The sequence below is a fragment of the Salvelinus alpinus genome, chromosome 27 (genome assembly GCF_045679555.1).
Source record: "Salvelinus alpinus chromosome 27, SLU_Salpinus.1, whole genome shotgun sequence".
NCBI classification, from domain to species: Eukaryota; Metazoa; Chordata; class Actinopteri; order Salmoniformes; family Salmonidae; genus Salvelinus; species Salvelinus alpinus.
Window position 1 is genome coordinate 27749625 of NC_092112.1, and position 27780 is coordinate 27777404.

General features: G+C 41.9%; 2 protein-coding genes and 1 long non-coding RNA gene across 5 annotated transcripts; 2 read left to right on the plus strand and 1 right to left on the minus strand.

Moving 5' to 3' along the window:
• The first annotated feature begins 9 nt into the window (after positions 1 to 9).
• LOC139556290 (uncharacterized) lies at positions 10 to 6058 on the plus strand. The gene is made up of 2 exons (XR_011671098.1): positions 10 to 142; positions 3480 to 6058. It is a non-coding gene; the product is annotated as an uncharacterized lncRNA (long non-coding RNA).
• Positions 3166 to 5494, minus strand: LOC139556287 (nephrocan-like). Its single transcript, XM_071370073.1, has 3 exons — positions 5294 to 5494; positions 4156 to 5057; positions 3166 to 3832 (listed from the first exon to the last, which is right to left on the minus strand). Exons 1-3 carry the CDS (start codon positions 5492 to 5494, stop codon positions 3424 to 3426), a joined length of 1512 nt encoding a protein of 503 aa, XP_071226174.1. The 3' UTR covers positions 3166 to 3423.
• Positions 6059 to 6409: 351 nt separating the features above from the next.
• On the plus strand, positions 6410 to 27401 carry LOC139556288 (Golgi-associated PDZ and coiled-coil motif-containing protein-like). Of its 3 annotated transcripts, none has more exons than XM_071370075.1 (9): positions 6410 to 6959; positions 19782 to 19946; positions 20115 to 20138; positions 21406 to 21581; positions 21664 to 21829; positions 21934 to 22029; positions 22167 to 22331; positions 23127 to 23301; positions 25579 to 27401. In XM_071370075.1, exons 1-9 carry the CDS (start codon positions 6690 to 6692, stop codon positions 25695 to 25697), a joined length of 1356 nt encoding a protein of 451 aa, XP_071226176.1. In that variant the 5' UTR covers positions 6410 to 6689; the 3' UTR covers positions 25698 to 27401. The 3 variants fall into 3 exon arrangements, with proteins under 3 accessions (XP_071226176.1, XP_071226175.1, XP_071226177.1); XM_071370074.1 differs by having other exon boundaries at positions 6411 to 6959; positions 25576 to 27401; XM_071370076.1 differs by lacking the exon at positions 20115 to 20138 and having other exon boundaries at positions 6411 to 6959; positions 25576 to 27401.
• The last annotated feature ends 379 nt before the right edge of the window (positions 27402 to 27780 follow it).

Consider the following 27780-nt stretch of genomic DNA (forward strand, 5'->3'; position numbering starts at 1 on the left):
GTTTTTTTATTCTATGTAATGAAACAGGCAAGGGAGCAGGTCTCTATCCCTCGACCTTCTAGCCCGAAGTCCAGCGCGCTATCGACTGTGCTGCAAAAGCATCCTCAAGCGGCAGAGTCGATATCCGCGCTTATAAACCCAGGTACGTTACAGTATATTAACGAATGTGCATCCCGCCACCTATTATGCGGGATGGAAACAGGATTCCCTCCAAAAAAACTGAACAAATTACAAAAAAAATACAATAACTCAAACAACCTGTCTGTTAAAAAAATTAAACAGATCTGATCCCTATGTAATCGGTGTGAAATGGCTAGTTAGGTAGCAGGGTGCGGCTTATAGCGTTTCAATCAATGACGTCACTCGCTCTGAGACCTTGAAGTAGTTGTTTCCCTTGCTCTGCAAGGGCAGCGGCTTTTATGGAGCGATAGGTAATGATGTATTGTGGGAGGCAGTTGTTGATGTGTGCAGAGGGTCCCTGTTTCGGGGCGAGGAGAGGGACGGAAGCTAAATCTGTTACACCTACACAGGCTCAAGGCGAATCTGGTAGTGTGGGTCTTCTGGCGCCAGTAGCCCTTGCAAGTCTTCAGATGTAAAATCCTTAAATCCCCAAAACTTTTCTGCTGCAGCCACAATAATGTCCAGTTTCATAGACTTCTTTGAGACTTGTGCTCTACAGTTTATAAATGTGTTAATGAACACAACAAAATCCACATTTTTAACACACAGTATCTTTTGTCTGGCAGCAAACATTTACTACAGGCTGTGGTGTATCCACTACCATATATTCACTAGCATCACTAGTCACTCAATGATTTTAATCGCCTCTGCATAGGAGATTTGATTGACCGCTCTAGCTTTTGCCACCTCAATCTCCTTCACCCTTAAAGGGCACTCCAGTAACTCAGGATCATGATCCCCACCACAATTGCAACACTGTCATCCTTCTACACACTTTTATTTCAGTATACTGTTTTGTCTGCACACACTTGAAACATGGCCAAATCCTTTACAATTCTAACACTGCAGTGGTTTGGAGACGAAAGCTCTTACAGCCTATCTTACATAACCAAGCTTCACATGCATAGGTATTTGCTCTTTATCAAAAAACAACAGGACCGACAGACTTTCTTCATTTTCCCCCATTCACCCAGTGGGTCAGACGCAGGGCACCAACCACACCAGGAATGATCTTTGTCGCCCCTGAGATGACTCCTTTGACGGGTGCTCTACTCAAATTCAAAACACAACACTTCTGTTGTCCGGATTCTCTTGAGGCCCACTGCAATCTTCCCCTGTTCTTCAGAAATACAATTAATAAGACCACTCCTGGTCACTCTGACAGACTCCACTTTTCCAAGCCCATGCTTCACAATCTTCGACACCTCAAATGGGTTTGCCACATATGCATCCTTACTCAACAAATGTATCCCAATAAGAAGAGATTCATTATCATTCACACACGTATTATCCACTGCAATTTTAGAAAATGTCGTTTTTGTTCCAGTTTTTGATACTACTGTTGTCCATTCAGAACATTCGTCTTCACCAAATTTGCTTGACGCGCTACTGGATTCGAACTCAGCATCCACTTCCGCCATCTTCCCACTTCCCGTCCGCCCGTCCCCTCAAACGCATGCCGAGATACTCTGGTTGTTCTTTTTGTCAGAACCTAGAGGTGTCCACTAGTTACCACATCCACAATTTCACATTTGGCTATATTGTAAACATTCATTATTAACAAACATGAAAACAAAACATTTGCTGTTTGTGTTTAATTTAAGGTTAGAGTTAGGAATAAGACTAGCAGTGTGGTGGTTAAAGTTAGGCTTAAGGTTAGGGTTAGGTTTAAAATCCCATTTTTAAGATAAATTGTAGAAATATGTGGGGTTTATTACTTTATGGCTGTAGTAACTAGTGACAACAGAACCTAGAGGTAAAGTGCAGGCAGGTCGTCATTAGTTACCACAGCCACAAAGTCACAAACCTTGCCATTTCAACTACTTCAGGAACAGCAGAGAGAGCACCTCCCTATCCAAATCGACGGGACAGTAGTGGAGGAGGTGGAAAGTTTTAAGTTCCTCGGCGTACACATCACGGACAAACTGAAATGGTCCACCCACACAGACATCGTGGTGAAGAATCTTCAACCTCAGGAGGCTGAAGAAATTTGGCCGAGAGACTGAAAAACAGCTTCTATCCCAAGGCCATCAGACTGTTAAACAGCCATCACCAACATTGAGTGGCTGCTGCCAACATACTGACTCAAATCTCTAGCCACTTTAATAAAAAAAAAATGGATGTAATAAATGTATCACTAGTCACTTTAAACAATGGCACTTTATATAATGTTCACATACCCTACATTACTCATCTCATATGTATATACTGTACTCTATACCATCTACTGCATCTTGCCTATGCTGTTCAGCCATCGCTCATCCATATATTTATATGTACATATTCTTATTCATTCCTTTACACTTGTGTGTGTATAAGGTAGTTGTTGTGAAATTGTTAGATTACTTGTTAGATATTACTGCACGGTCGGAACTAGAAGCACAAGCATTTTGCTACACTCGCATTAACATCTGCTAACCATGTGTATGTGATGAATAAAATTCAGCAATACAGAACAATAAACTCAGCAATATAGTGATCAATATCAATGTAGTACTAAAAAATAAGGTACAACAAAAATATACGTGTAATATAAAATAAGAAATAAGAAGAATACGAGATGGTAAGAAGCTTTAAACAGGGTCAGTTCCCAATACCAAATGTACAGTGTGCAGGGATACTATACTGTAGTGATAGAGGTAAATATGTATAGACCTTACCCGTAACCTTAACTTCAAATTAAGATCTAAAAGCACATTTTAGATTTTATACATTTTTACGATATAGACCATTTTGACTTTGTGGCTGTGGTAACTAGTGGAAACCGTGCAGGTCAAGCACCCTAGAAGTGCAAGTCATTAGTTATCTGTAGCTAGTATTTATTTATTTGTCTATTGTTTTTGCAAAGTGTGCATAACACTTTTTTACAGTATCAACTAAGATGCCACTTAAATTCAGAACAAAACAAACACACACAAAAGTAATTACGTGGCTTATTCTATAGCAGATTATTTGCATCTGTTTGTGCCAAGTAAATGAAAACTGTAATGATATACTTGTTTATTTATTATTATGTTATTATACATTAGGTATTTAAGGTATATTCTACATAAACCTATTTACCAATGTATATTGCAATGGCTGTTTGTTAATACAGTAGTTCAATGTTTTTCTATAGACTACACAGCTAAAGGTAACTTCCTTAGTATTAATTGCCAAACTACAGTAAAATGTTAAAACATTCAAAATACCCAGTATGTTCAGCTAAACATGAAATTCCCCCGCTACATTTATTTTCTCCATCTACGAATCATAGTCATAATACTCCTCAGTGTCTGTCTGCTCCACTTGGTCCTCAGGTGCGGTTTCCATGAAGTACTCCTCACATCTGTCCTGGGCCATCAGGTACGCTCTCCAGCTGTCCCCCGGCGCACTCACATGCTCGTTACACAGCTCTTTAGGGATCTCCACCCTCCTGGCCAGCAGGGTCCTCTTGACCCCCAGGAGCTCACAGCTGCAGTTCCAGGGGTTCCCGTCTAGGTAGACGGTCCTCAGCCGGGGAAGCAGGTCCAGGGTGATCTGGGGGAGGGAGGTCAGCTTGTTTCTCCTCAAGTTCAACACCTGCAGGCGCTTCAGGGATCTCAGCTCCTGCTCCTGGACGGCCTCGATGCGGTTCCCTTTCAAGTCCAGGCGGATCAGACTCTCTGGAAGCCTGCCAGAGAGACATGTTAACAGAACAGTGCACAGTTGTGTCTGCTCTTACCAAAAGGCCAAAGGAGTCACATGGATCTACAGTTAAGATGTGTTTATCTATCATCTTGTGGTTTTATACTCAAATATGTTTTACCAAAGACCTACAATGTGGTTAGGCCACTATTCTACCGATGTATTGTACGAAGATTATTGTACAAATGAGTAATACTCAATTGAATGTACAACACATCTATAATGTATTTCATGAATTCATAAATATGATCCCAAATGTTAGTCTACAACATGCTAATAAAGCACCATATCAAGGGATGAAATACATACCCGTCTGGAATAGAGGAGAGGAGGTTCTGTTCCAGAGCCAGGTTGGTTATGTGAACGCTGTTCCTCAGAGCATTAGCTTCAAAGTTCCAGATTGTGTTATTCTCTAGGAAGAGATGCTTCAGCTGTTTCATTCCAGACAGGTGCTGGAAGGTGACTTCCTGGATGGAGTTCTGTCTGCAGTCCAGTCTTTCCAGTTTGGGGCTCAGTCTACTGGGCAGCACCCTCAGGTGGTTTCCTGGCAGTTCCAGCACTGTGAGGTTGGGCAAGCGAAGGCCACCGTCCACAGAAACCAACCTATTGTAGGACGCAGACAGAGACGTGAGGTTGTGGAGTTGGCCCATCTCGCGGTTTCTCAGTGCTCGTATTTGGTTCCTGTCCAAGTTCAGGTAGGACAGGGCGTGAGGGAGATCGAGTGGGACTCTTGATAGGAGGTTCCCTGGTAAACGCAGTGTCGTCAAGGACTGTAGTGGTGTGAAAAAGGATGAGGGAAAACAGGGGATCTTGTTGTTCCCCAAGCTCAACAGATTCAGTTGGGGGAGTCTCAGAGCACCTTGCACTGTCTCAATTTGATTTCCATCCAGGTAAAGGCACTCCAACTTCTCCAGGGTGGAGAGGGTGTTGGAACGCAGGTTGGTGATCTGGTTATTCTGAAGATCAAGCAGACGTAGTTTCTTCAGCCCCTCAAAGACAGACTCCTGGAGGCCTGTGATCCTGTTGTGGCCCACGTTGAGGGTCTCCAGGCTGGGTGGGAGACCACGGGGGATCTGATGCAGTTTATTCTTCTGTAGATGCAGGCTTCTTAGTAGCCCCTGAGCCCTGAGAGCATTGGCCTCCACCACCTCCACTCCACAGGATGAAATTATCACTTCCTCCAGCTCTGTCAGGCCAGATATGTCTCTACCCTGGAAAAGACAAACATATCAGGAGAAGATATGAACTAATATGCACCATTATACAAACAATATGCTATTAATCAGAAGTAAATCATCCCTCAGTGTGTTTAAATCAAACTGATTTCTAAGGATTAATTACAAGATTGCTAAAATGAAAGGTCTGAAAATGGTTTGATAGTGAATCTATTGTTACCAATGTCACTGATTCTCGATGGTTATTATCAAATTAGCAATTCCACTCTTACCTTTAGTTGCTTGATGTGGTTGTATCCCAGGTTTAGTTTCCTCACATCTTTAGTGATTCCAGTGGGAAAAGACTGCAACCTGAAACACTGCACTGACTTTGCACTATCACACACACACTTCTTTGGACAAACATTGCTACAGATGCACACGAGAGTATGCAATGTAATACTTGCCAGCAAGATCATGAGAAACCGCATCATGAACACCCAGCCTAGTTGGGCATCTCAGTAAAAAAGAACAGCACTCCCTCTTGCTCTGGGGTTTAAATACCTCAGCAAGGATTATGTGGGAGAGAGTAGGTGCTCTGTTTCATTTGGAACAATGGCAGAGATGTTTATCTTGGTTAAAAAACAACATTTGACACCGACAAGGAACTGACACAAACAGTAATAGATAGCCCTTCTGTTTGCGGACGTGAGAAACTTGCTGATAAACCATTTACAACCCATTCAGTTAAACAAAAACTATTTCCTCCTCTGTCTATTTGAATACTCTGTCTGCCACTGTCTTGAAGGAGTTGCCATATATTTGCATGTTATGTTTTAAGAGATGTTAGATGAACTACCTTAACCCTGATTACTGCATGCACGTGTGACTAAGTCGCTTTGGATAAAAGCGTTGGCTAAATGGCATATATTATTAGTAACATTTAATACAGATTAATGAACAACGACCACTTGTCTTTTAACTGAACGATTGCCTTCTGTAGTGCCACCCAGGGAATGTATATTTCTCTCTCATGAACATTAAATAAATAAAATATTTGTCTGATTATTCCAACAATGGTGTGAGATAAGAGGTTAGCAAATACAATTAAAAGTAATTTATTTAATGCAAAAAGTAGCTATGTAAAATATGTAATACTGTCTGCATAGCCACTCACATCATGCCTACAATGACATAAGAAATGTTTACACTCTCCAACAAGATATTTTAGACACAGGGAGTGGCCAACAAAAACAAGTGTGAAAAGCAAAGCATTTAACTGCAATTGTTAACGACAAAAGGTACAATAATATGTGCTACTGTCTGCCAGTATAAGGAGTGGCAGGAAACTGCCCCCAAGAACTCGACACAGATTGACTAGATATGCTATCGATTGCTTTTTCTCTGTTGTGTGGCAGACTGTTGTAGTCGATTCATAGCTATAATCCGTATCCGATTTCGGATTTCCTGGTAGCATTAGGGTTTTGGGAAAGAACCAAATACATTTATTTTAGCTAGTCTTCTCTGAAAAGAAACACTTTCGTATGATTAGGGCATTTAGAGTACAGTGTAACTCTGGTATTACGACTCAGTTAACTTATACAGGGTGTCGGAAACAAAGCGCTGATTTTATTTGTGAAGGGAATCGGTTAGTCAGCTAGCTTTAGCTTTTAGCCTGCACTGTTGGACATGTCTGCCTCGGCCGGTGCCTCTCCGTCAGCCCAGGGCACGGCCCTGGTCAGTCCAGGCACGGGTATGTCCATGTTTCGGTGGCTTGAGGTTCTGGAGAAGGAGTTTGACAAGGCGTTTGTTGACGTCGATTTACTACTTGGAGAAATCGACCCAGATCAAGCTGACATCACATACGAGGGTCGTCAAAAGATGACAAGTCTCAGCTCCTGTTTTGCTCAGCTTTGCCACAAAGCCCAGACGATTTTTCAACTTAATCACAAAGTAGAGGTGAGCGCAAACTTGTCTTGTATAAATGCTAAAAAGAATGCGCATGATCATTTGATATGTTAATGGTGTACTTATGCTGTGTAGGCCAACAAGCTAGCTCCTAGTTAGCTAAATAGCTGTCAGAATTGGAATGTCCTCCATAGCTCTCCTCATGCATGACAGTGCGTCTCTGGACATCCAGTTGAGTGACCGGTCGAGGGTAGATGGCCCGACATAATCCTAAACAACAATTTCCGTACATTGTCCCTTCCTAAAAGTTTGAAATTGACCACTCAGTATCAATATCTGTTGGTTAACTTGTGTTGACAATCTGCATTTCTGCTCTGGCAATTGACAGAATAAGAATTAGGTGACAGTACACACACAATATTTGACAGCCACTTCACGTTGTGAGAAGCCATCAAATCTATTGATGAGAGAAACAGAAACAAGGATCATCCTGACCCTTACTCCACCATGTATGACCTTACCATGCTCAATAGCCATTGTTTGGTCAGTGGTGTAGTTGACTCTGTCAACACCTTCCCAGCAATTCTTGAGACTACCTTAGAGCTCCTATTACTGCCTGTATGTAAATTGATACTGCATTTCAGCCTCTACCTTCAGCGCAGTATAGTGCTGAGACCAGGAATTCTGGCTTTACACAACCAGTTGGCACCCAACAACACCTACTACAAAGTCATGGCCTAAGGGTATATGACATGGCTAAAGTAAACCAAATCTGTGGAAAATCAGCTATGATTGGGTTTGTGAAATGCCTGTTTTCTGTCCACTGGTTACGGCCGTTGGTGTGTGACCAATTAGATTTATGTTAAGATCTATTTAGAGAAAGTAGGTTAGATCTGTATTTTTACATTTTTACATTTTTAACTAGGCCTACATGTTTTCCACCTACCTAAGGTAGCTTTGAGCTAATGACAGGTTGACACAATGGTCACATTACAGCAGGAAGGTCAGGTCAGAAGCCCATGATAAAACACATCAAAGGCAACAAGGTAAGGGCATAGAAATGTCAAATACTGGAGCATGGGAAGTTCACTAATAATTGTCAGATTCCACATCAGCAGGAACAGAAAATATTTTTGGTATTGCAGATTGTTCTGGCAATTCTCAAACTTCAATGGGAGGAAGGATGTTTGAAATGCTTCTTTCACAAACCATTGAGAATATCATGAAAGTAAGTGCCCATTTTAGGCCTATACATGCCTCCTGTGAGACCCTTTGATCGGTGAACAGTAGGCCTACATGATACAGACATCTTGGTATTAGAGGTCGACCGATTAATTGGAATGGCCGATTAATTAGGGCCGATTTCAAGTTTTCATAACAATCGGAAATCGGTACTTTTGGACACCGATTTGGCCGATTTTTTAAATGTATGTTTTTTTTTACACCTTTATTTAACTAGGCAAGTCAGTTAAGAACACATTCTTATTTTCAATGAAGGCCTAGGAACGGTGGGTTAACTGCCTTGTTCAGGGGCAGAACGACAGATTTTTACCTTGTCAGCTTGGGGATTCGTTTTTCCAACCTTCCGGTTACTAGTCCAACGCTCTAACCACCTGCCTTACATTGCACTCCACGAGGAGCCTGTATGGCAGGCTGACTACCTGTTACGCGAGGGCAGCAAGAAGCCAAGGTAAGTTGCTAGCTAGCATTAAACCTATCTTATAAAAAACAATCAATCTTAACATAATCACTAGTTAACTACACATGGTTGATATTACTAGTTTATCTAGCGTGTCCTGCGTTGCATATAATCCCGTGTGGCTCAGTTGGTAGAGCATGGCGCTTGCAACGCCAGGGTTGTGGGTTCATTCCCCACGGGGGGACCAGGATGAATATGTATGAACTTTCCAATTTGTAAGTCGCTCTGGATAAGAGCGTCTGCTAAATGACTTAAATGTAAATGTAAATATAATCGATGCGGTGCCTGTTAATTTCTCATCGAATCACAGCCTACACCAAACCTAACCATAAACATCAATGCTTTTCTTTAAAATCAATACAAAGTATAATCAAAGTATATATTTTTAAACCTGCATATTTCGTTAATATTGCCTGCTAACATGAATTTTTTTATAATTAGGGAAATTGTGTCACTTCTCTTGCGTTCCGTGCAAGCAGTCAGGATATATGCAGCAGTTTGGGCCGCCTGGCTCGTTGCGAACTGTGTGAAGTCCATTTATTCCTAACAAAGACCGTAATTAATTTGCCAGAATTGTACATAATTATGACATAACATTGAAGTGTGTACAATGTAACAGGAATATTTAGACTTAGGGATGCCACCCGTTAGATAAAATATGGAACGGTTCCGTATTTCACTGAAAGAATGAACGTTTTGTTTTCGAAATGATAGTTTCCGGATTCGACCATATCAATGACCAAAGGCTAGTATTTCTGTGTGTTATAATTAAGTCTATGATTTGATATTTGATAGAGCAGTCTGACTGAGCGATGGTAGGCAGCAGCAGGCTCGTAAGCATTCATTCAAACAGCACTTTCGTGCGTTTGCCAGCAGCTCTTCGCAATGCTTCAAGCATTGAGCTGTTTATGACTTCAAGCCTATCAACTCCCGAGATTAGGCTGGTCTAACCGATGTGAAATGGCTAGCTAGTTAGCGGGGTGCGCCCTAATAGCGTTTCAAACGTCACTCGCTCTGAGACTTGGAGTAGTTGTTCCCCTTGCTCTGCAAGGGCCGCGGCTTTTGTGGAGCGATGGGTAACGATGCTTCGAGGGTGGCTGTTGTCGATGTGTTCCTGGTTCGAGCCCAGGTAGGGGCGAGGAGAGGGACGGAAGCTATACTGTTACACTGGCAATACTAAAGTGCCTATAAGAACATCCAATAGTCAAAGGTATATGAAATACAAATGGTATGGAGAGTAATAGTCCTATAATTCATATAATAACTACAACCTAAAACTTCTTACCTGCGAATATTGAAGACTCATGTTAAAAGGAACCACCAGCTTTCATATGTTCTCATGTTCTGAGGAAGGAACTTAAACATTAGCTTTCTTACATGGCACATATTGCACTTTTACTTTCTTCTCCAACACTTTGTTTTTGCATTATTTAAACCAAATTGAACATGCTTCATTATTTATTTGAGTCTAAATTGATTTTATTGATGTATTATATTAAGTTAAAATAAGTGTTAATTCAGTATTGTTGTAATTGTCATTATTACAAATAAATGTTTAAAAATTGGCTGATTAATCGGTATCGGCCTTTTTTGGTCCTCCAATAATCGGTATCGGTATCGGCGTTGAAAAACCATAATCGGCCGACCTCTACTTGGTATTATTATTCTCTAAATTTAAAAGTTTCTTGATTCTTTAATACAATTTTCATTTATTCAATATCAAAAATATGAATCTCAACTACTGCAGCAGATTCTTGGGAGGGGCCACAGACCAGAACTAGAAGGGGTCTCAGGGTAGAGGAAGAGTAAACTGTTAAAATTTCAGATGTATTACATTTTACAAACATAAAGGCTCAAGATTAAGTTATTTAACATATAACTTCAGTAACTAAGGTCTCTCTTAAAGTATTTTAGCTCCCAGCCTGTCTGCTATTGTCTCCAGTCCTTTCTCCCCTTGAATGTGAGCAGCAGCAGCCTACTCAACTGTTTGGTCTGATTGGCTGAACAATCACACACATGATTGACTAATGAACCTCAGCTGGGCTCTATTAGCCTCCTAACTGGGGAGTGCTGGAAGGGCATTGTAAGAGGGTTTGCTGTTTACAGCACCACAACTACCCTTGTTGATTTTAAGACATATTATTTGGAACAATATACTCTACAAGTACATCACATTTCCAGAGTGGGCTCTCTGCTAATTCTGACGGTGTGATACATTTTATGAGCACCACCAACACTGTGAATGGGAAAATGGATTCAAAGGGTTCTCCCACTGCTGGTGACTTTCTGAATGTGCAATCCTAAAGGAGAACTGTGATTGGTTAATGACCTGTAATGTCTATTTCTATGAAGAAGAACAAAAAATGGGTCATATCTTTTAAAAGTAGCAGAGAGCCCACTCTGGAAATGTGATGTGTTTGAAGAGTATATTGTTGCAAACACAGGGCTCTATGCTGACCTTAGTTTACAAGGAGCACGTCTGTCCCTCATTTGAAAAATGTAGGTGCACACAAAGACATTTAGGAACGCAATGAAAACTATGAGGTATTAAAGCTAGAATCCTTAATTCTTCTAGGCGCACCGGTGCTCCTAAATTAAAATTCCAGGTCGCACAGCAAAATATTTAGGCGCATATGCAAGTCAAATGGTCGCACTGTAGAGCCTTGAAACAATATGTCTAAAAATAGGCAAAATCAAAAAGGGTAGTTTTGAGATTTTTTTAATGTTGAATAAATGAATGTGAAAATGTCTTTCATGAACTGGACATAGGCTACTCCATATTTGAGGGAGCACTAAAAGGAATATAAGTCTAAAAAGGGCCTAAAATCGACAATTTCATCATGATAAAAAAATAAATGTAAAAAGCATGTTAAACATCCTTCCTCCGAATGAAGTTCCTATGTGAGAATTGCCAGAACAGATCTGAGATGCCCAAAATATTTTCAGCTGTCGTGGAATCGCCCAATATTAATCTAGGTTCTCACACAGAAGACCATACATAACCAACGTTCTTTAGTAATACTAGTCCCATGCGAATAGGGCTCAAGAAGAGTTTTAGGTTGCCTAAAATCCTATTCGGACTGGATTAGTTTTACTGGGGAGGAAGGGTAGTGCAAATATGTGCATGAGCACAAAACACCACGTCTTTTGTAATTTTAGTCCTGTTCGAATCTGCCATGTCAGTAATTTTTACATGGCAGGAGAGTAACAATTCCAGCCAGAATAACCGACTGTTTTTTTTGGCAAACTCCAAAATCATCTGATAATACTAGTCCCATGCGAATCGACATTCCTGTGTTTTGAGAGAAATGTCTGAGTTTGACAGGTGTTGCTTGCACTTTGAGCAAGGAAACTGACTCGATAAATTGAACAGTGCTGTGCATAGCCTATATATGAAGGGCCTGGCCTAGATGTATCAACTTTCACAGGGAATGCTTTTGTTTATACGTTATGTGCGAATGAGTTGAACATTGCCAAATGCATCAATAAAAAATATTGCGTCTATTTAATGCAACCAGCATACAACTGAACTAAACGTTTGGAAATGACAAGTTCACTTCCTCATTCATAGCCTAAAACGCATATCAAGTGCATTGTTTAGCTCACATCTGAAGGCTGGGGGGTATTTAGGACGTCTTATATTGCGGATTGCTAAAATATCCTAATGATTATGAACACACTTTCTAAATTCAAATATTATGGCGACGCTATACCAAAGGTGGTTTGGTATGGTTTAGAAATTTGGGAACCAAGATCCTAACTGTTATAGGTTCTATTTTGCCATGTTTATCAGAAGTGTTGCAAAAACTTGTCAATAATCAACTGACTGGCTTTCTTGATGTCTATAGTATTCTCTCGGGTATGCAATCTGGTTTCCACTCAGGTCATGGATGTGTCATTGCAACCTTAAAGGTCATCAAGAATGTCACCATTGCCCTTGATTCTAAGCAATATTGTGCTGCTATTTTTATTGACTTGGCCAAAGCTTTTGATACCGTAGACCATTCCATTCTTGTGGGCCAGCTAAGGAGTATTGGTGTCTCTGAGGGGTATTTGGGCTAGTTTGCTAACTACCTCAAAGAGTGCAGTGTATAAAGTCAGAAAATCTGCTGTCTCAGCCACTGCTTGTCACCAAGGGAGTACCCCAAGGCTCGACCCTAGGCCCCATGCTCTTCTCAATTTACATCAACAACATAGCTCAGGGAGTAGGAAGCTCTCTCATCCATTTATTTGCTAATGATACAGTCTTATACTCAGCTGGCCCCTCCCTGGATTTTGTGTTAAATGCTCTACAACAAATGTGGTTTGGTAAGAAGAATGCCCCTCCTCCCACACGTGTTATTTCTACCTCTGAGGGTTTAGAGCTTGAGCTAGTCACGTCATACAAGTACTTGGGGGTATGGCTAGACAGTGCACTGTCCTCCTCTCAGCACATATCAAAGCTGCAGGTTAAAGATAAATCTAGACTTGGTTTCCTCTATCGTAATTGGTCCTCTCTCACCTCAGCTGCTAAACTAACCCTGATTCAGATGACCATCCTACCCATGCTAGATTAAGGAGACATAATTTATAGATCAGCAGGTAAGTGTGCTCTCGAGCGGCTAGGTGTTCTTTACCATTCGGCCATCAGATTTGCCACCAATGCTCCTTATAGGACACATCACTGCACTCTATACTCCTCTGTTAATATTTTATTTAACTAGGCAAGTCCGTTAAGAACAAATTCTTATTTACAATGACGGCCTACAGGGGAACAGTGGGTTAATTGCCTTGTTCAGGGGCATTTTTATCTTGTCAGCTTGGGGATTCGATCCAGCATCCTTTCGGTTTCTGGATCAATGCTCTAACCACTAGGCTACCTGCCCCCCCTAGTCTGTAAACTGGTCATCGCTGTATACCCGTCGCAAGACCCACTGGTTGATGCTTATTTAAAAAACTATTTTAGGCCTCACTCCCCCCTGTCTGAGATATCTACTGCAGCCCTCATCCTCCACATACAACACCCGTTCTGCCAGTCACATTCTGTTAAAGGTCCCCAAAGCACACACATCCCTGGGCCGCTCCTCTTTTCAGTTCGCTGCAGCTAGCAACTGGAACGAGCTGCAACAAACACTCAAACTGGACAGTTTTATCTCAATCTCTTCATTCAAAGACTAAATCATAGACACTCTTACTGACAGTTGTGGCTGCTTTGTTGGATGTATTGTTGTTTCTACCTTCTTGCCCTTTGTGCTGTTGTCTGAGCCCAATAATGTTTGTACCATGTTTTGTGCTTCTACCATGTTGGGTTGCTACCATGTTGTTACAGTTGAAGTTGAAGTTTACATACACCTTAGCCAAATACATTTAAACTCAGTTTTCACAATTCCTCACATTTAATCCAGGTAAAAATTCCCTGTCTTAGGTCAGTTAGGATCACCACTTTATTTGAAGAATGTGAAATGTCAGAATAATAGTAGAGAGAATGATTTATTTCAGCTTTTATTTCTTTCATCACATTCCCAGTGGGTCAGAAGTTTACATACACTCAATTAGTATTTGGTAGCATTGCCTTTTAAATTGTTTAACTTGAGTCAAATGTTTTGGGGAGCCTTCCACAAGCTTCCCACAATAAGTTGGGTGTATTTTGGCCCATTCCTCCTGACAGAGCTGGTGTAACTGAGTCAGGTTTGTAGGCCTCCGTGCTCGCACACACTTTTTCGGTTCTGCCCACAAATGTTCTAGAGGATTGAAGTCAGGGCTTGACTTTATTGTCCTTAAGCCATTTTGCCACAACTTTGGAAGTATGCTTGGGGTCATTGTCCATTTGGAAGACCCATATGCGACCAAGCTTTAACTTCCTGACTGATGTCTTGAGATGTTGTTTCAATATATCCACATAATTTTCCATCCTCATGAAGTCATCTATTTTGTGAAGTGCACCAGTCCCTCCTGCAGCAAAGCACCCCCACAACATGATGCTGCCACCCCTGTGCTTCACGGTTGGGATGGTGTTCTTCGGCTTGCAAGCTTCCCCCTTTTTCCTCCAAACATAACGATGGTCATTATGGCCAAAAAGTTATATTTTTGTTTCATCAGACCAGAGGACATTTCTCCAAAAAGCACGATCTTTGTCCCCATGTGCAGTTGCAAATCGTAGTCCATCTTTTTTTATGGCAGTTTTGGAGCACTGGCTTCTTCCTTGCTGAGCGACCTTGCAGGTTATGTCGATATAGGACTTGTTTTACTGTGGATATAAATACTTTTGGACCTGTTTCCTCCAGCATCTTCACAAGGTCATTTGCTGTTGTTCTGGGATTGATTTGCACTTTTTGCACCAAAGTACGTTTATCTCTAGGAGACGCGTCTCCTTCCTGAGTGGTATGACGGGTGCGTGGTCCCATGGTGTTTATACTTGCGTGCTATTGCTCGTACAGATGAGCGTGGTACCTTCAGGCGTTTGGAAATTGCTCCCAAGGATGAACCAGACTACAATTGTTTTTCTGAGGTCTTGGCTGATTTCTTTTGATTTTCCCATGATGTCAAACAGAGGCACTGAGTTTGAAGGTAGGCCTTGAAATACATCCACAGGTACACTTCCAATTGACTCAGGCTACTTGACTTCATTTATCAGAAGCTTCTAAAGCCATGACATCATTTTCTGAATTTTTTCAAGCTGTTTAAAGGCACAGTCAACTTATTGTATGTAAACTTCTGACCCACTGGAATTGTGATACAGTGAATTATAAGTTAAATAATCTGTCTGTAAACAATTGTTGGAAAAATGACTTGTGTCATGCACAAAGTAGATGTCCTAACCGACTTGCTAAAACTATAGTTTGGTAACAAGAAATTTGCGGAGTGGTTGAAAAACGAGTTTTAATGACTCCAACCTAAGTGCATGCAATCTTCCGACTTCAACTGTATGTTATGTTGCTACCATGCTGTGTTATATGTTGCTGCCTTGCTATGTTGTCATCTTAGGTCTCTCTTGATGTAGTGTTGTGTTGTTCTCTTGTTGTGATGTCTGTTTTGTCCTATATTTATATAGTATTTATTTATTTTTATCCCAGGCCCCTGTCCCCGCAGGAGGCCTTTTGGTAGGCCGTCATTGTAAATAAGAATTTGTTCTTAACTGACTTGCGTAGTTAAATAAAGGTTAAATAAAAAAAACTCTACGTTTTTGTTGTAACTGTCAATTTGTTGCATAAAAAAAACTAATCCTGTCGAAACACATTACCACGTTCTCTACTAATACTATTCCTGTGCGAATAGTGTTTTATATCACGTGTCAAACTCATTCCACGGAGTGCTGTGTCACTGAGTTTTCTTGACTCCTTTGTACTTGATAGATAAATTAAGGTCACCGGGGCTGCAGTCCAAACACTTAAAAGACACACCCTCGTCCACTTACCCTCGCCTTTTGCCCTTGGGGGAATCCCCATCACCATCTTGGAGGGTGGTGCAAGTGATTAGCCAAGCAAGGGAAGTTTGCAACGTAAGCCCCTCAGCCATCGTTTTTAGTCGAGTTTGCGAGTGTACAATTATGTTCACTCCGGGGCCTAAAACACCCCATAATTCAATTCGTGACGATTGTACATCAGCTAAGAAAAGTCCGGCAAAACTTTAAATCTCAATATGAATATGGAGTCAAAATACAAGTGTAAGTAAAAACTAATGTAAAGAAGTTAGAAACTGTGCTACTAATGCACAAACACGTCTCGCAAAAGTAAGATGTTTTTGTTTGATTAGCTTTTGGAAATTGTAGAAATATTTTTTATCCTTCAGAAGTAGCTAGGTAGGCTAACGGTAGTTAGCAAATTAATTTGCTTGCTATCATACAGTAGGCATATTAATAATTATATAGTTAATATAGGTGGACATGCAATCATAATTGACTGTAGCGCATATTAAGCACCCACAAGCTACCAGTGGCTGAACACACAATCATCGCGGGATGAACAAGTGACGAATTTCCGAACAAGGGCAGTCCATTTTAAAAACCATTCCTTCCTCCCTCGCCCCTTGCCCTGCAAGTGTATACTCGTCAGACATCATGAAACGTCATCAGAAGTGTCCACTTAATTTGAGGGCTGAGGGGATAGGGTGTGTGTTTTACGTGTTTGGACCGCAGCCTAAGTAGTAAGGAACTCCCCTCACCTGGTTGTCTTGATCTTTAATTGAAAGGAAAAACCAAAGCCAGCAAGACTCTAGGCCCTCAAGGGATTGAGTTTGACACCCATGCCTTCTACTCATTGGGACCTTACTTAAAGAATAAGGCCAGAGGGGTGTGGTATATGGCCAATATACCATGGCTAAGGGCTGTTCTCAAGCATGGCGCAAAGTGGAGTGTCTGGACGCAGCCCTTAGCTGTGGTATATTGGCAATATACCACAAACCCCTGAGGTGCCTTATTGCTATTATAAACTGGTTACCAACGTAATTAGAGCACTAAAAACAAATGTTTTGTCATACCTGTGGTATACGGTCTGATATACCACAATTGTTAGCCAGCCAGTCAGCATTCAGGGCTCGAACTACCCAGTTTATAACAGCATATAAACTAGTGTTGGCTAAAAATGACCTAGTGTAGTTGCACCATAACCCATTATATTTGGTCTGTTGGCATGTTATTCTTAGCAATGCTGCTGTGCTGTCAGAATAGCTAGTAAACACTCATGAAAGTAGAGTAGAAGGTTTTCTAGACCTTGAAGGCTCAGATTGGTGAGTCAAGCCCATTTTTCCTGCCCAGCCATTGGAACTCATTGCGGGCATCCATTTCTAGATTCAGAATTTTGGCCAACTCAGAATTCCAGATGAATACAAGTGTAAATCGGCTAGATTTACATTTGGATCTATATTTGCTGAAGACCATAAGACTGAAGAGGAAGAATGTCTTCAGGTCCAGGGCCTCTCTGGTACCCAGATGTTCAGTGACTTAGTGTTTCTACACGTAAGGACATTTGGTGTCTTGGCTGGTGCCTGTTTCAGACCCCATGAGGATGGGGTCCGCTGGTGTAATCTACTTTACCCCCTCCGTTAAAAATCTATTAAAACTATTATTTATTTTCTCCATAGTCCTACTGAGACTTCAATGGGGGCTTTATCTACTTATGTGAGATGAATCAGTTTTGCATGTGTGTGTGAATCACTTAAAAAGCTTAACTGTGGAAGATGTAAGTCTGCCGGGGAAGCCAAGCTTCAGGGAATTGCTTTCTGTCATTATGTTGCCAACACTTGAGACACAGTTTAGCTTTTTGCTCTTGTCGAGGGAGCAAGGTTTTTTTATGCAAACAAAATAGATTGTAGAATAATGACCAAACATAAAGTGATGGCTCAGCTATTAAGAATTCCTCCGTCTCGGCTCCGGACTGTTACTCTGGCATATTTTATCAGGAAGAGGACAGGTCAGCCGGACCCGTGTCTTAGCCGTTCTGATTAGATTAGAGAGCACGGATATAGACACAAAAAAACTGAGCAAACTAGAATGCTATTTGGCCCAAAACCGAAAGTACACAGTGGCACAATACCTGACCACTGTGACTGACCCAAAATGAAGGAAATCTCTGACTATGCACAGACTCCGTGAGCATAGCCTTGCTATTGAGGAAGGCAGCCAAAGCAGACCTGGGTCTCAAGAGAAGACAGGCTATGTGCACACTGCCCACAAAATGAGGTGGAAACTGAGCTACACTTCCTAACCTCCTGCCAAATGTATGACCACATTAGAGACACATATTTCCCTCAGATTACACAGATCCACAAAGAATTCGAAAACAAATGCAATTTTGAAAAACTCCCACATCTATTGGATGAAATACCACCATGTGCAATCACAGCAGCAAGATTTGTGACCTGTTACCACAAGAAAAGAGCAACCAGTGAAGAACAAACACCATTGTAAATACTATCTTTATTTATTTTCCCTTTTGTACTTTAAGTATTTGCACATCATTACAATACTGTATATAGACATAATATGACACTTGAAATGTCTATTCTTTTGGAACTTTTGTGAGTGTAATGTTTACTGTTGATTTTTTGTTTTGTTTATTTCACTTGCTTTGGTTGGGGCTCCCAAGTGGCGCAGTGGTCTAAGGCACTGCATCTCAGTGCTAGAGGCGTCATGACAGTCACCCTGGTTCGAATACAGACTGTATCACAACCTGCCGTGATTGGGAGTACCATAGGGCGGCGCAGAATTGACCCAGCATCGTCCGGGTTTGGCCGGTATAGGCCGTCATTGCAAATAAGAAGTAGTTCTTAACTGACTTGCCTAGTTAAATAAATAAATAAAAATTCCATGCCAAAAAAGCCCCTTAAATTGAAACTTAAATTTAATATAGAGATCACTCTCAGTGACTCAGCCTCCAGCAAAGAGATGCCCACGTTCCACACTGTCACAATCAGGATGTCCTGCCCTTTTTGGTGTGTGTGTGTGTGTGTGTGTGTGTGTGTGTGTGTGTGTGTGTGTGTGTGTCACTGTTTCCCCCTACCTATCTTACATTTGAGAAGCTATAGAATATTCGTACTATAGAGTATTCTATTTGATTTAGACTGGGTCTCTATAATGAAGGCCTGACTATAACAGTGATAGATGAGTCTCTGTCTGAGGATGATGATAAATCATTTAGGAGACAGAGGCTGTTTAGTATTCAGTCAGATTCACATGATAAGCACACTCTTCTTTCATCATCATAGGTGGAGTGAATCCTAAAATATGAACCTCATTCATATCATAGATTAATTCATTCCCACGGCTGTGACGGGCAGGTGGCCCCAGTTCCATGGCATAAATAAATAAGTGATTTGTCTCTGAACCTAAGTATGCTTCCCATGTTGCCAAGCTCAGTAGGCTCCAGAGACTAGCACAAATGTGTTTTTTTTTTTTCAGGGTTTTGTTTGCATACAATAGACAACCCTGAGCGCACGATTTGTAGGCCTATTCATTTTGGCAAAATTCATTCAGGCTTGAATAAATAGTAGCCTGCTTTCTAAGAAAAAACTTGTTGAAAAATCTGGAAGAGAACAGAGAGAGAATGTAAAACAGACCAATCCAAAATCTAATTTGATCTGTGCTGGGATAATGGCATGGGCATGGCACACTGATTGCACTATATATAAATGATGAGGGTTCCTAAGAATCTTTGAAGTCAGAAGAAGCGTACACTTATGTAACTCTCTCCCTCCTCCAGGCTCAGCTGGTGGACCTGCGTTCGGAGCTGACTGACGTGCAGGCGGAGAACGTGGTGGTGGAGAGGGAGATCCACGACCAGCTCCTCCACCTTCATGCCATGCAGCTGCAGCTTCATGCCAAGGCTGGACAGACTGTGGACTCTGACTCCATCAAAGACAGGATGGTAGGGCACCACACACACACACGACTGCTAATATATTTTTGGGGTATACCTGCCGAGGTTCCAGTGGGTCTGTAAAGTGGTAAATGGTGGTATTCTTCCCCACTGCTTGGCTGTGATTTTAACTCTGCCTTTCTAACCTTTGACCCCTTCTGTTCTTCTCACCTTAAGCCTGTTCCCTCAGTGGAGGAGATGGTAAGTGTGTGCATGTCGTCTGTGTGTCTGGTTTTGTGGTTAGTGATAGCTGTGCGTCTGTGTCTTGCATGTGTCTGTGCCTTGGTCTGTGTACTCATCCTAACCTCAAGTTTGGTCTTTTCCTGCTCTTGCTGACAACAGTTGCTCATTAATAAGTCCAACAGGCCCTCTATGGGGCTTGTGCTAGCAATGACTGACAGTGATATCAGATATGGAATTACTGTAGCATTGTTGTTTGTTATTGCCTATTCATGTATATTCGTGTTGCCCGATTTGATAGGAAAATGCATGTTTTGATACTTGGAAAGAGTTTTGTCTCAATAGTCAACAAAGCGCAAAGGGAAATAGGTACCACATAAATTACTACAAGACAAAAAAGCTCATTCAATCAAGCCAGATGGTCTTATAAAAGCAAAGCTTACTTTCATATAATTTAAAAAGTTTGAAAAAGTAGTAGAATGGGATAATGTCTTGGTGTGAGGTGAAAAGCATTCAATAGTTTATTTTGTAAGTTTGCGGTACGAATCACATTATTGTGGGAGCACCTCCGCTAAGAGTATGAATTAGGCTGTTTGAGAAGTTTTGAATCCTAAGCAACCTGCTTACACACAGTTTGAAGTACAATACCAACATAGCTACAGTAGTAGGTCAAAGCTGTGTGCTCTAAAACCTTGGTAGAGCATGGGTGAAGTAGGCATTGTGTGCTCATGAATTTCCTTTTTTGGCTTCAGACGAATGCCTACTTCGCAATTAAAACAGTTTTTGTGCTTAATTGATATGTGATTGTGGTCATGTTTTCATCATAACAAATCAGAAAATGTAAGCAAATTTTCTCCAAAAGGAAATTACCAATTGTTCTGGTTGGCAATTTGATGCAAAGTTCTGAATGAACCAACTGGCTGTACCTGTGTTCTAAAGATTAAGTTCACATCTTTGACCCTTTGTTCAATCTCTAACTTAACCGCTATGGACAACTTGTTCATCATGGTCACCATAAGGATTAGTGCTTTGAACTTATAATAGCCAAATCCACAGTTACATATCTTGTGTGTCCTGTGTGTGTCTTGTCCTCAAGTAGATATTTAATTTAACTTTCATCTATACTGTATCCATGTTCGTCTTTGACATGGTATTTGTGGATGTAGCACAGCACTCGCTCTCTCTGTAGAGTTTAACTCAACTATTTATCTTCGCATGCGTGTGTGCGCGTGCGTGTGTGCGTGTGTGTGTGCGCGCCCGCGCCCTCCCGCCTGCCTGTGTGTGACAGGAGAGGGAGCTGCAGGCCAACAAGAAGGAGAAGGTGAAGGAGGTGAAGCTGGAGACAGAGGTCAAGCTGCATAAGAAGGAGAATGAGGCCCTCCGTAGGCACGTCGCTGTACTGCAGGCTGAGGTCTATGGGGCCAGATTGGCAGCCAAGTACCTGGACAAGGAGCTGGCTGGAAGGTAACCCTAACCCTAGCTTAGACTGAAATAACCAATAATGCTGACTGTGGTAACTAGTTGTCTTTGGATCCATCATCTCCAGAGTACAGCAGATCCAGCTGCTGGGTCGGGACATGAAGGGGCCCGCTCACGACAAGCTGTGGAACCAGCTGGAGGCTGAGATCCACCTCCACCGCCACAAAACAGTAATCCGGGCCTGTAGGGGGCGCAACGACCCCAAGAAACCCCTAGCGTCTCCAGTGGGGCATGTGAGTGGACATCAGAGTAGAGGGGTTTGATTCTCATTGTAGTGAAAATATTTGTTTCCTCTTTGTGTATCGCTAATTGTTTGCTTGTTTGATCTCTCCCTCAGGAAACAGACATACTGAAGAAGACTCAAGGAGTTGGTCCTATTCGTAAAGTAGTGCTGGCCAAAGAAGATCACGAGGGACTTGGAATTTCAATCACGGTAAACTCCACCACCAATTTTTGCCCAAATCAGAAAGTGTTAAATGCTATGTCTCAACCCATAGTGTGATGCTCATCTGTAATGGTCCATGCCCTAATATTTCTGTGCGTGTCTGTGTGTTATTTCTGGATGGACAGGGTGGTAAGGAACACGGGGTACCCATCCTGATCTCAGAGATCCATCCTACCCAGCCTGCGGAGCGCTGTGGGGGGCTCCATGTGGGCGATGCCATCCTGGCTGTCAACAGCATCAACCTGAGGGACGCCAAACACAAGGAGGCTGTCACCATCCTCTCACAACAGGTCAGACTCAGCCCCAGGAAGAGAGAAGGGTTGCATCTTGAATTTATGACTATGTATTATGACGTGACAAGCTACAGTGGAAGAGTTGACTACAGCATATACAGCTTGGGACCAGGCTAAGTAAAACCATAGTAAAAAGCGAATACATTCCTTTTGTGATCCACATTTCAAAAGCCTTTTGTCACCCTCTCTGTGACACCCAGTTAATGTTTAGCCTGGGGGTTCCAACTTTTACTGAGTCAGTCATGTCTATCCTTAACTTTAGTCAGCCCACACTCTCTAGAGTAATTGAATGAAGGTTCATGCTGGGGTTGGTTCATTTAGCCTGTGGGACTGCTGCTGTGGATAGGGGAAAAACAGTTAATCATGCCTCAGCAAACAAACAAACCAACTAAGCTTTTGGGTAACCTATTGTTAAGTTTTCTCTCACACTGCCGTGTGTGTCTGTCTGTGTGTGTCTGTCTGTGTGTGTCTGTCTGTGTGTGTCTGTCTGTGTGTGTGTGTGTGTCTGTCTCTGTGTGTGTCTGTCTGTGTGTGTGTGTGTGTGTGTGTCTGTCTGTGTGTGTCTGTCTGTCTGTGTGTGTCTGTCTGTGTGTGTCTGCGTGTGCGTGTCTGCGTGTGCGTGTCTGCGTGTGCGTGTCTGCGTGTCCGTGTCTGCGTGTCCGTGTCTGCGTGTCCGTGTCCGTGTGTGCGTGTCCGCGCGTGTCTGTTTGTGCGCGCGTCTGTTTGTGCGCGTGTCTGTGTGTGTGTGTGTGTGTGTGTGTGTCTGCGTGTGTCTGCCTCTGTGTCCCCCAGAGGGGAGAGATAGAGTTTGAGGTGGTGTACGTGGCTCCGGAGGTGGACTCTGACGACGAGAACGTGGAGTATGAGGATGACAGCGGCCATCGCTACCGCCTCTACCTGGATGAGCTGGAGGAGGGGTCAGCCGCCAGCAGGAACAACGGCACAGCAGACTCAGCATCACTACAAGGCAAGTTATCTCTGCTGTACCTCAGTCCTGGGCTTTCATTGATCATAAAAAACGCACACGTAGTTGTCACAGTAGTAGGGCTTTATTTTCATGTACGTGCATCTTAAAGTGTTTTTACTTCACATTCACTTGCATTATACAAATGGGAGTCTGTGTTAATTGTCATACTCATACTGACCTTGTGCCATACCCGGATATTCGGTAGTACCGGCACTGAGCACATGGGGTGCCATTTTGAAACCACACTGAGCCTCTGAGTACGGAACAAAAATATAAATGCAACATGCAACAATTTCAACGATTTTTACGGCGTTACAGTTCATATAAGGAAATCAGTCAATTTAAATAAATAAATTAGGACCTAATCTATGGATTTCACATGACTGGGCAGGGGCACAGCCATGGGTGGACCTGGGAGGGCATAGGCCCCCCCACTGGGGAGCCAGGCCCAGCCAATTAGTTTTTCCCCACAAAAGGGCTTTATTACAGACAGAAATACTCCTCAGTTTCGTCAGCTGTCTGGGTGGCTGGTCTCAGACGATCCCGTAGGTGAAGAAGCCGCATGTGGAGGTCCTGGACTGGAATGGTTGCACGTGGTCTGCAGTTGAGAGGCCGGTTGGATGTACTGCCAAGTTCTCTAAAACAACGTTGGCGGCGGCTTATGGTAGAGAAATGAACATTAAATTATCTGGCAACAGCTCTGGTGGACATTCCTGCAGTCAGCATGCCAATTGCACGCTCTCTCAAAACTTGAGACATCTGTGTTGCATTGTGTTGTGTGACCAAACTGCACATTTTAGAGTGGCCTTTTATTGTCCCCAACACAAGTTGCACCTGTGTAATGATCATGCTGTTTAATCAGCTTCTTGATATGCCACACCTGTCATGTGGATGGATTATGTTGGCAAAGGAGAAATGCTTACTGACAGGGATGTAAACAAATTTTTGCACAAAATTGGAGAGAAATAAGCTTTTTGTGTTTAAGGAACATTTCTGGAGAAAAAAAAATTCAGCTCATGAAACATGTATATTTTTGTTCAATATACATGTAACATCCCATAAAGAATGCAAACTAAATGCTAACAAGCGCATTGCAAACATTTTATACAGTCTCTGACCTAAAGTATTTGCAGGACAGACATCGCAGCTCATAAAGTTATACAAGTAACTCAAAAATGTTACTCACAGTTGGCTGCACATGCAAAACAAATATTAGACATTAATGCTCTTGATCCAGGAAGGGATTCTCTGCTGTTACCAAGCGATACTTGATTTTGGAAGACGCTAACCACTTAGCACAACTGAGGAGCATTTTAGACAGTTAACTTAATAGTTATAAGATAACTAGCTGGCAAACATTTAGTTGTGAATTCCATACTGTAACTAGATCACCTGGCGTGTGCTGCACAACAGTGAGAGACTCACAAGGCTCCGGTGTCTCTTCGTTGAGTGCTTGTAAACAAACACAACATGACTAGGGAACACTGGTAAGCTTCAGAATGAAAAATAATGTGACAGGTGAAATGAACGCAACCTTTTTTATCACCTAACATATTGCACAAGTTGACTACAGGTATTTACTTAAAAAGCTGAAAAAATATTCAATGTATAAAAAAAATTCAAAGAAATTTCAACGGTATTGACTGTATTAAAAAAACATAAAATCTATATTTTTTTGTCACATAGGCCGAATGCAACCGAATAGTGAAATGCTTACTTACAAGGCCTTAACACTTATTTTTCTTAACTGCATTGTTGGTTAAGTATTTACAAAAATAAACTGAAGTAAAAAAAAATGTAATTACAAATATAGAAGGAAAATTAGAAAAATAATTAGAGCAACAGTAAAATAACAGTAGTGAGGCTATATACAGGGGGTACCGGTACAGAGTCAATATGCGGGGCACAGGTTAGTTGAGATAATTTAGGTAATATGTACATTGACTATGCATGGATAATAAACAGAGTAGCAGCAGTGTAAAATCGATGGTGGGGGGGAGATGATGCAAATAGTCCTGGTAGCCATTTGATTAGCTGTTCAGGAGTCTTATGGCTTGGGGTAGTAGAAGCTGTTAAGAAGCCTCCTGTGGCTATTTCCAAATACCCTGATATACGGTATACCGCCCAAGCCTAGTAAATGGACTTTAGACTGCCACAATACCATATGAGCATATGTGAATGAACAGAAAATATGGCATATCAGCTGGTACAAGAGTGATAGATGTTACATTAAGGAGAGAGTGTGTATTCATGTTTGTCTCTATGTGCTTGCAGCAGCCCTGGAAAAGATGTCCGTGGGTGACGGCCCAGAGAACGGAGACACGGGGATCTTCAGTGAGACGCCATCGGAGGAGACCCCGTCTAAGACCGCTGAGTCCGGAAAGAGCACCTCCTAGAGGGGCAGGGAGGATCTGGAGGAATGGGGGAGGGGGTGATAGGGGGGGGGGGTGCAGAGGAGGAGGGAGAAGAGCTGAAAGACTGGACTGCACATGTATTTTTGTACTATACTGTATGAGATTTGAGAGACTGGACTGCATCAGAGTCCAATGGAGGATGTATGAGGGGAGAAATGGGGATAAAGTCGGCTCATCATTAAGTCGTCATGGAAACGCACTCAAAGCTCTGTTAAATTCATTTTACTATCTTTGCAACGGTGAGGAGCCAATGAGAGAAGACCACAGATTGAGGAGAAGATGTGGGTCTAGATGATTGAATGGATGGACTGAGTGGTATTTTTCTGTGTGTATAGTTACTGATCCTATTTGCCCCCACATTAAGACTACACTTCCTTACTGTGAGACTGCCCTGCTGGTAATGAATACTGTTTTACTAGGCTGAGGAAATCTTCTCTCTTCATAAATGTTGGCTTTTATTTATCTCTTACACATGTAGCTTGTGTAGAGGGGTTTCCCTCAACTGTAATGTTCATCTTCTACCACTGATTATGATCTCAATGTTTATTCCCATGTCAAACCTGCACCGCTGTAAGATCCAGCTACCAGTAGGCTTAGCCCTCAAGTGTTCAGAATATAGAACAGCCACATTCACCTATTGGATGTCGAAACAGAATGTACAGTCAGGGAAAGACTTGTCAGAATTCAAAGGATTTCAACTATTAGGGTGTGCCCTCTGTGTTTGATCAATGGTATCACAGAATGTTACCATAGTCCTCATTACACAACATTTTAATTTAAAGATGGGGCACTCTGAGCAATGCATCTTGTGTGCTACCTCGTTGTCTTCATACTGTTCAAAGTCCTTGCCGTTTACTCTGAGGCACACACACTGGCTAATGTTCTCTGAAAACAAGTTGTGTATGACAAAGTTTCTGGTATCTCTGGAAGTATTTCTTTCACATATATATATATTACCACAAGCTCCATTGCCAGAAATTAGAAGTGCAATATCTTTAAACTTAACTAGGATTTCTCCTTTACCGCCTTTGTTCTTGTCCCTTTTCACACAAAGTACATATCTTGCTTGTCCCTGAAGTCCTTCGCTGTATTGTTTTCCCACCCTTCTCTATTACTGGTGTGCTGTGATCTTGTATCAGTGGCTGTGTTTTCAGACTCGTTAGGACCCAAAGATGACTGACCGCAGCGTGTCGGCTGTACTGTGTTCTGATATTAAGAGCTGTCAGAGGGTTATCAACCTGTTGAGGGATGGGAGTTTCCAGCTTTAATCTATGAATTTCACACAACCAAAAGGTTTGTGTACATGCAAACAGGTTTTTATGCACTGAAGATCAATTTAAAAATAAAATCCACAAACTATCATCTTTGAGACTATAGAAAGTTATGCGTATGTGTGTATTAGCTGTTTTAAAACATGAAATCAGTGCATTTCTGTAGATCATATTGGAATTTAGCTACTGTAGTAGCTAGCATCTCTCTACTGTACTTACTACAAATGTACCCCCATTGAGGGACTGAGGGGTTGAGGTGGTCATGACAACCTGCAGCCTTGTTCCAATCTTGACCTCATTCATAGCTAATCTGCAGTTACTGTTTATTTAATTTTTTATCTACACTAAACAAAAATGTAAATGTAAAGTGTTGGTCCCATGTTTCATGAGCTGAAATAAAATATCCTAGAATTTTTCCATATGCACAAAAAGCTTATTTCTCTAAAATTTGTTTGCGTCCCTGTTAGTGAACATTTCTCCTTTGCCAGGATAATCCATCCACCTGACAGGTATGGCATAACAAGAAGCTGCATGAATGTCCACCAGAGCTGTTGCCAGGGACTTGAATGTTATTTTCTCTACCCTAAGCAGCCTTCAATGTCGTATTTGAGAATTTCGCAGTACGTTCAACCAGCCTCACAACCACGTGTAACCACTCCAGCCCAGGACCTCCACGTTTCTTCACCTGCGGGATTGTCTGAGACCAGCCACCTGGACAGCTGATGAAACTGAGGAGTATTTATTTCTGTAATAAAGTCCTTTTGTGGGGAAAAAAATAATTCTGATTGGTTGGG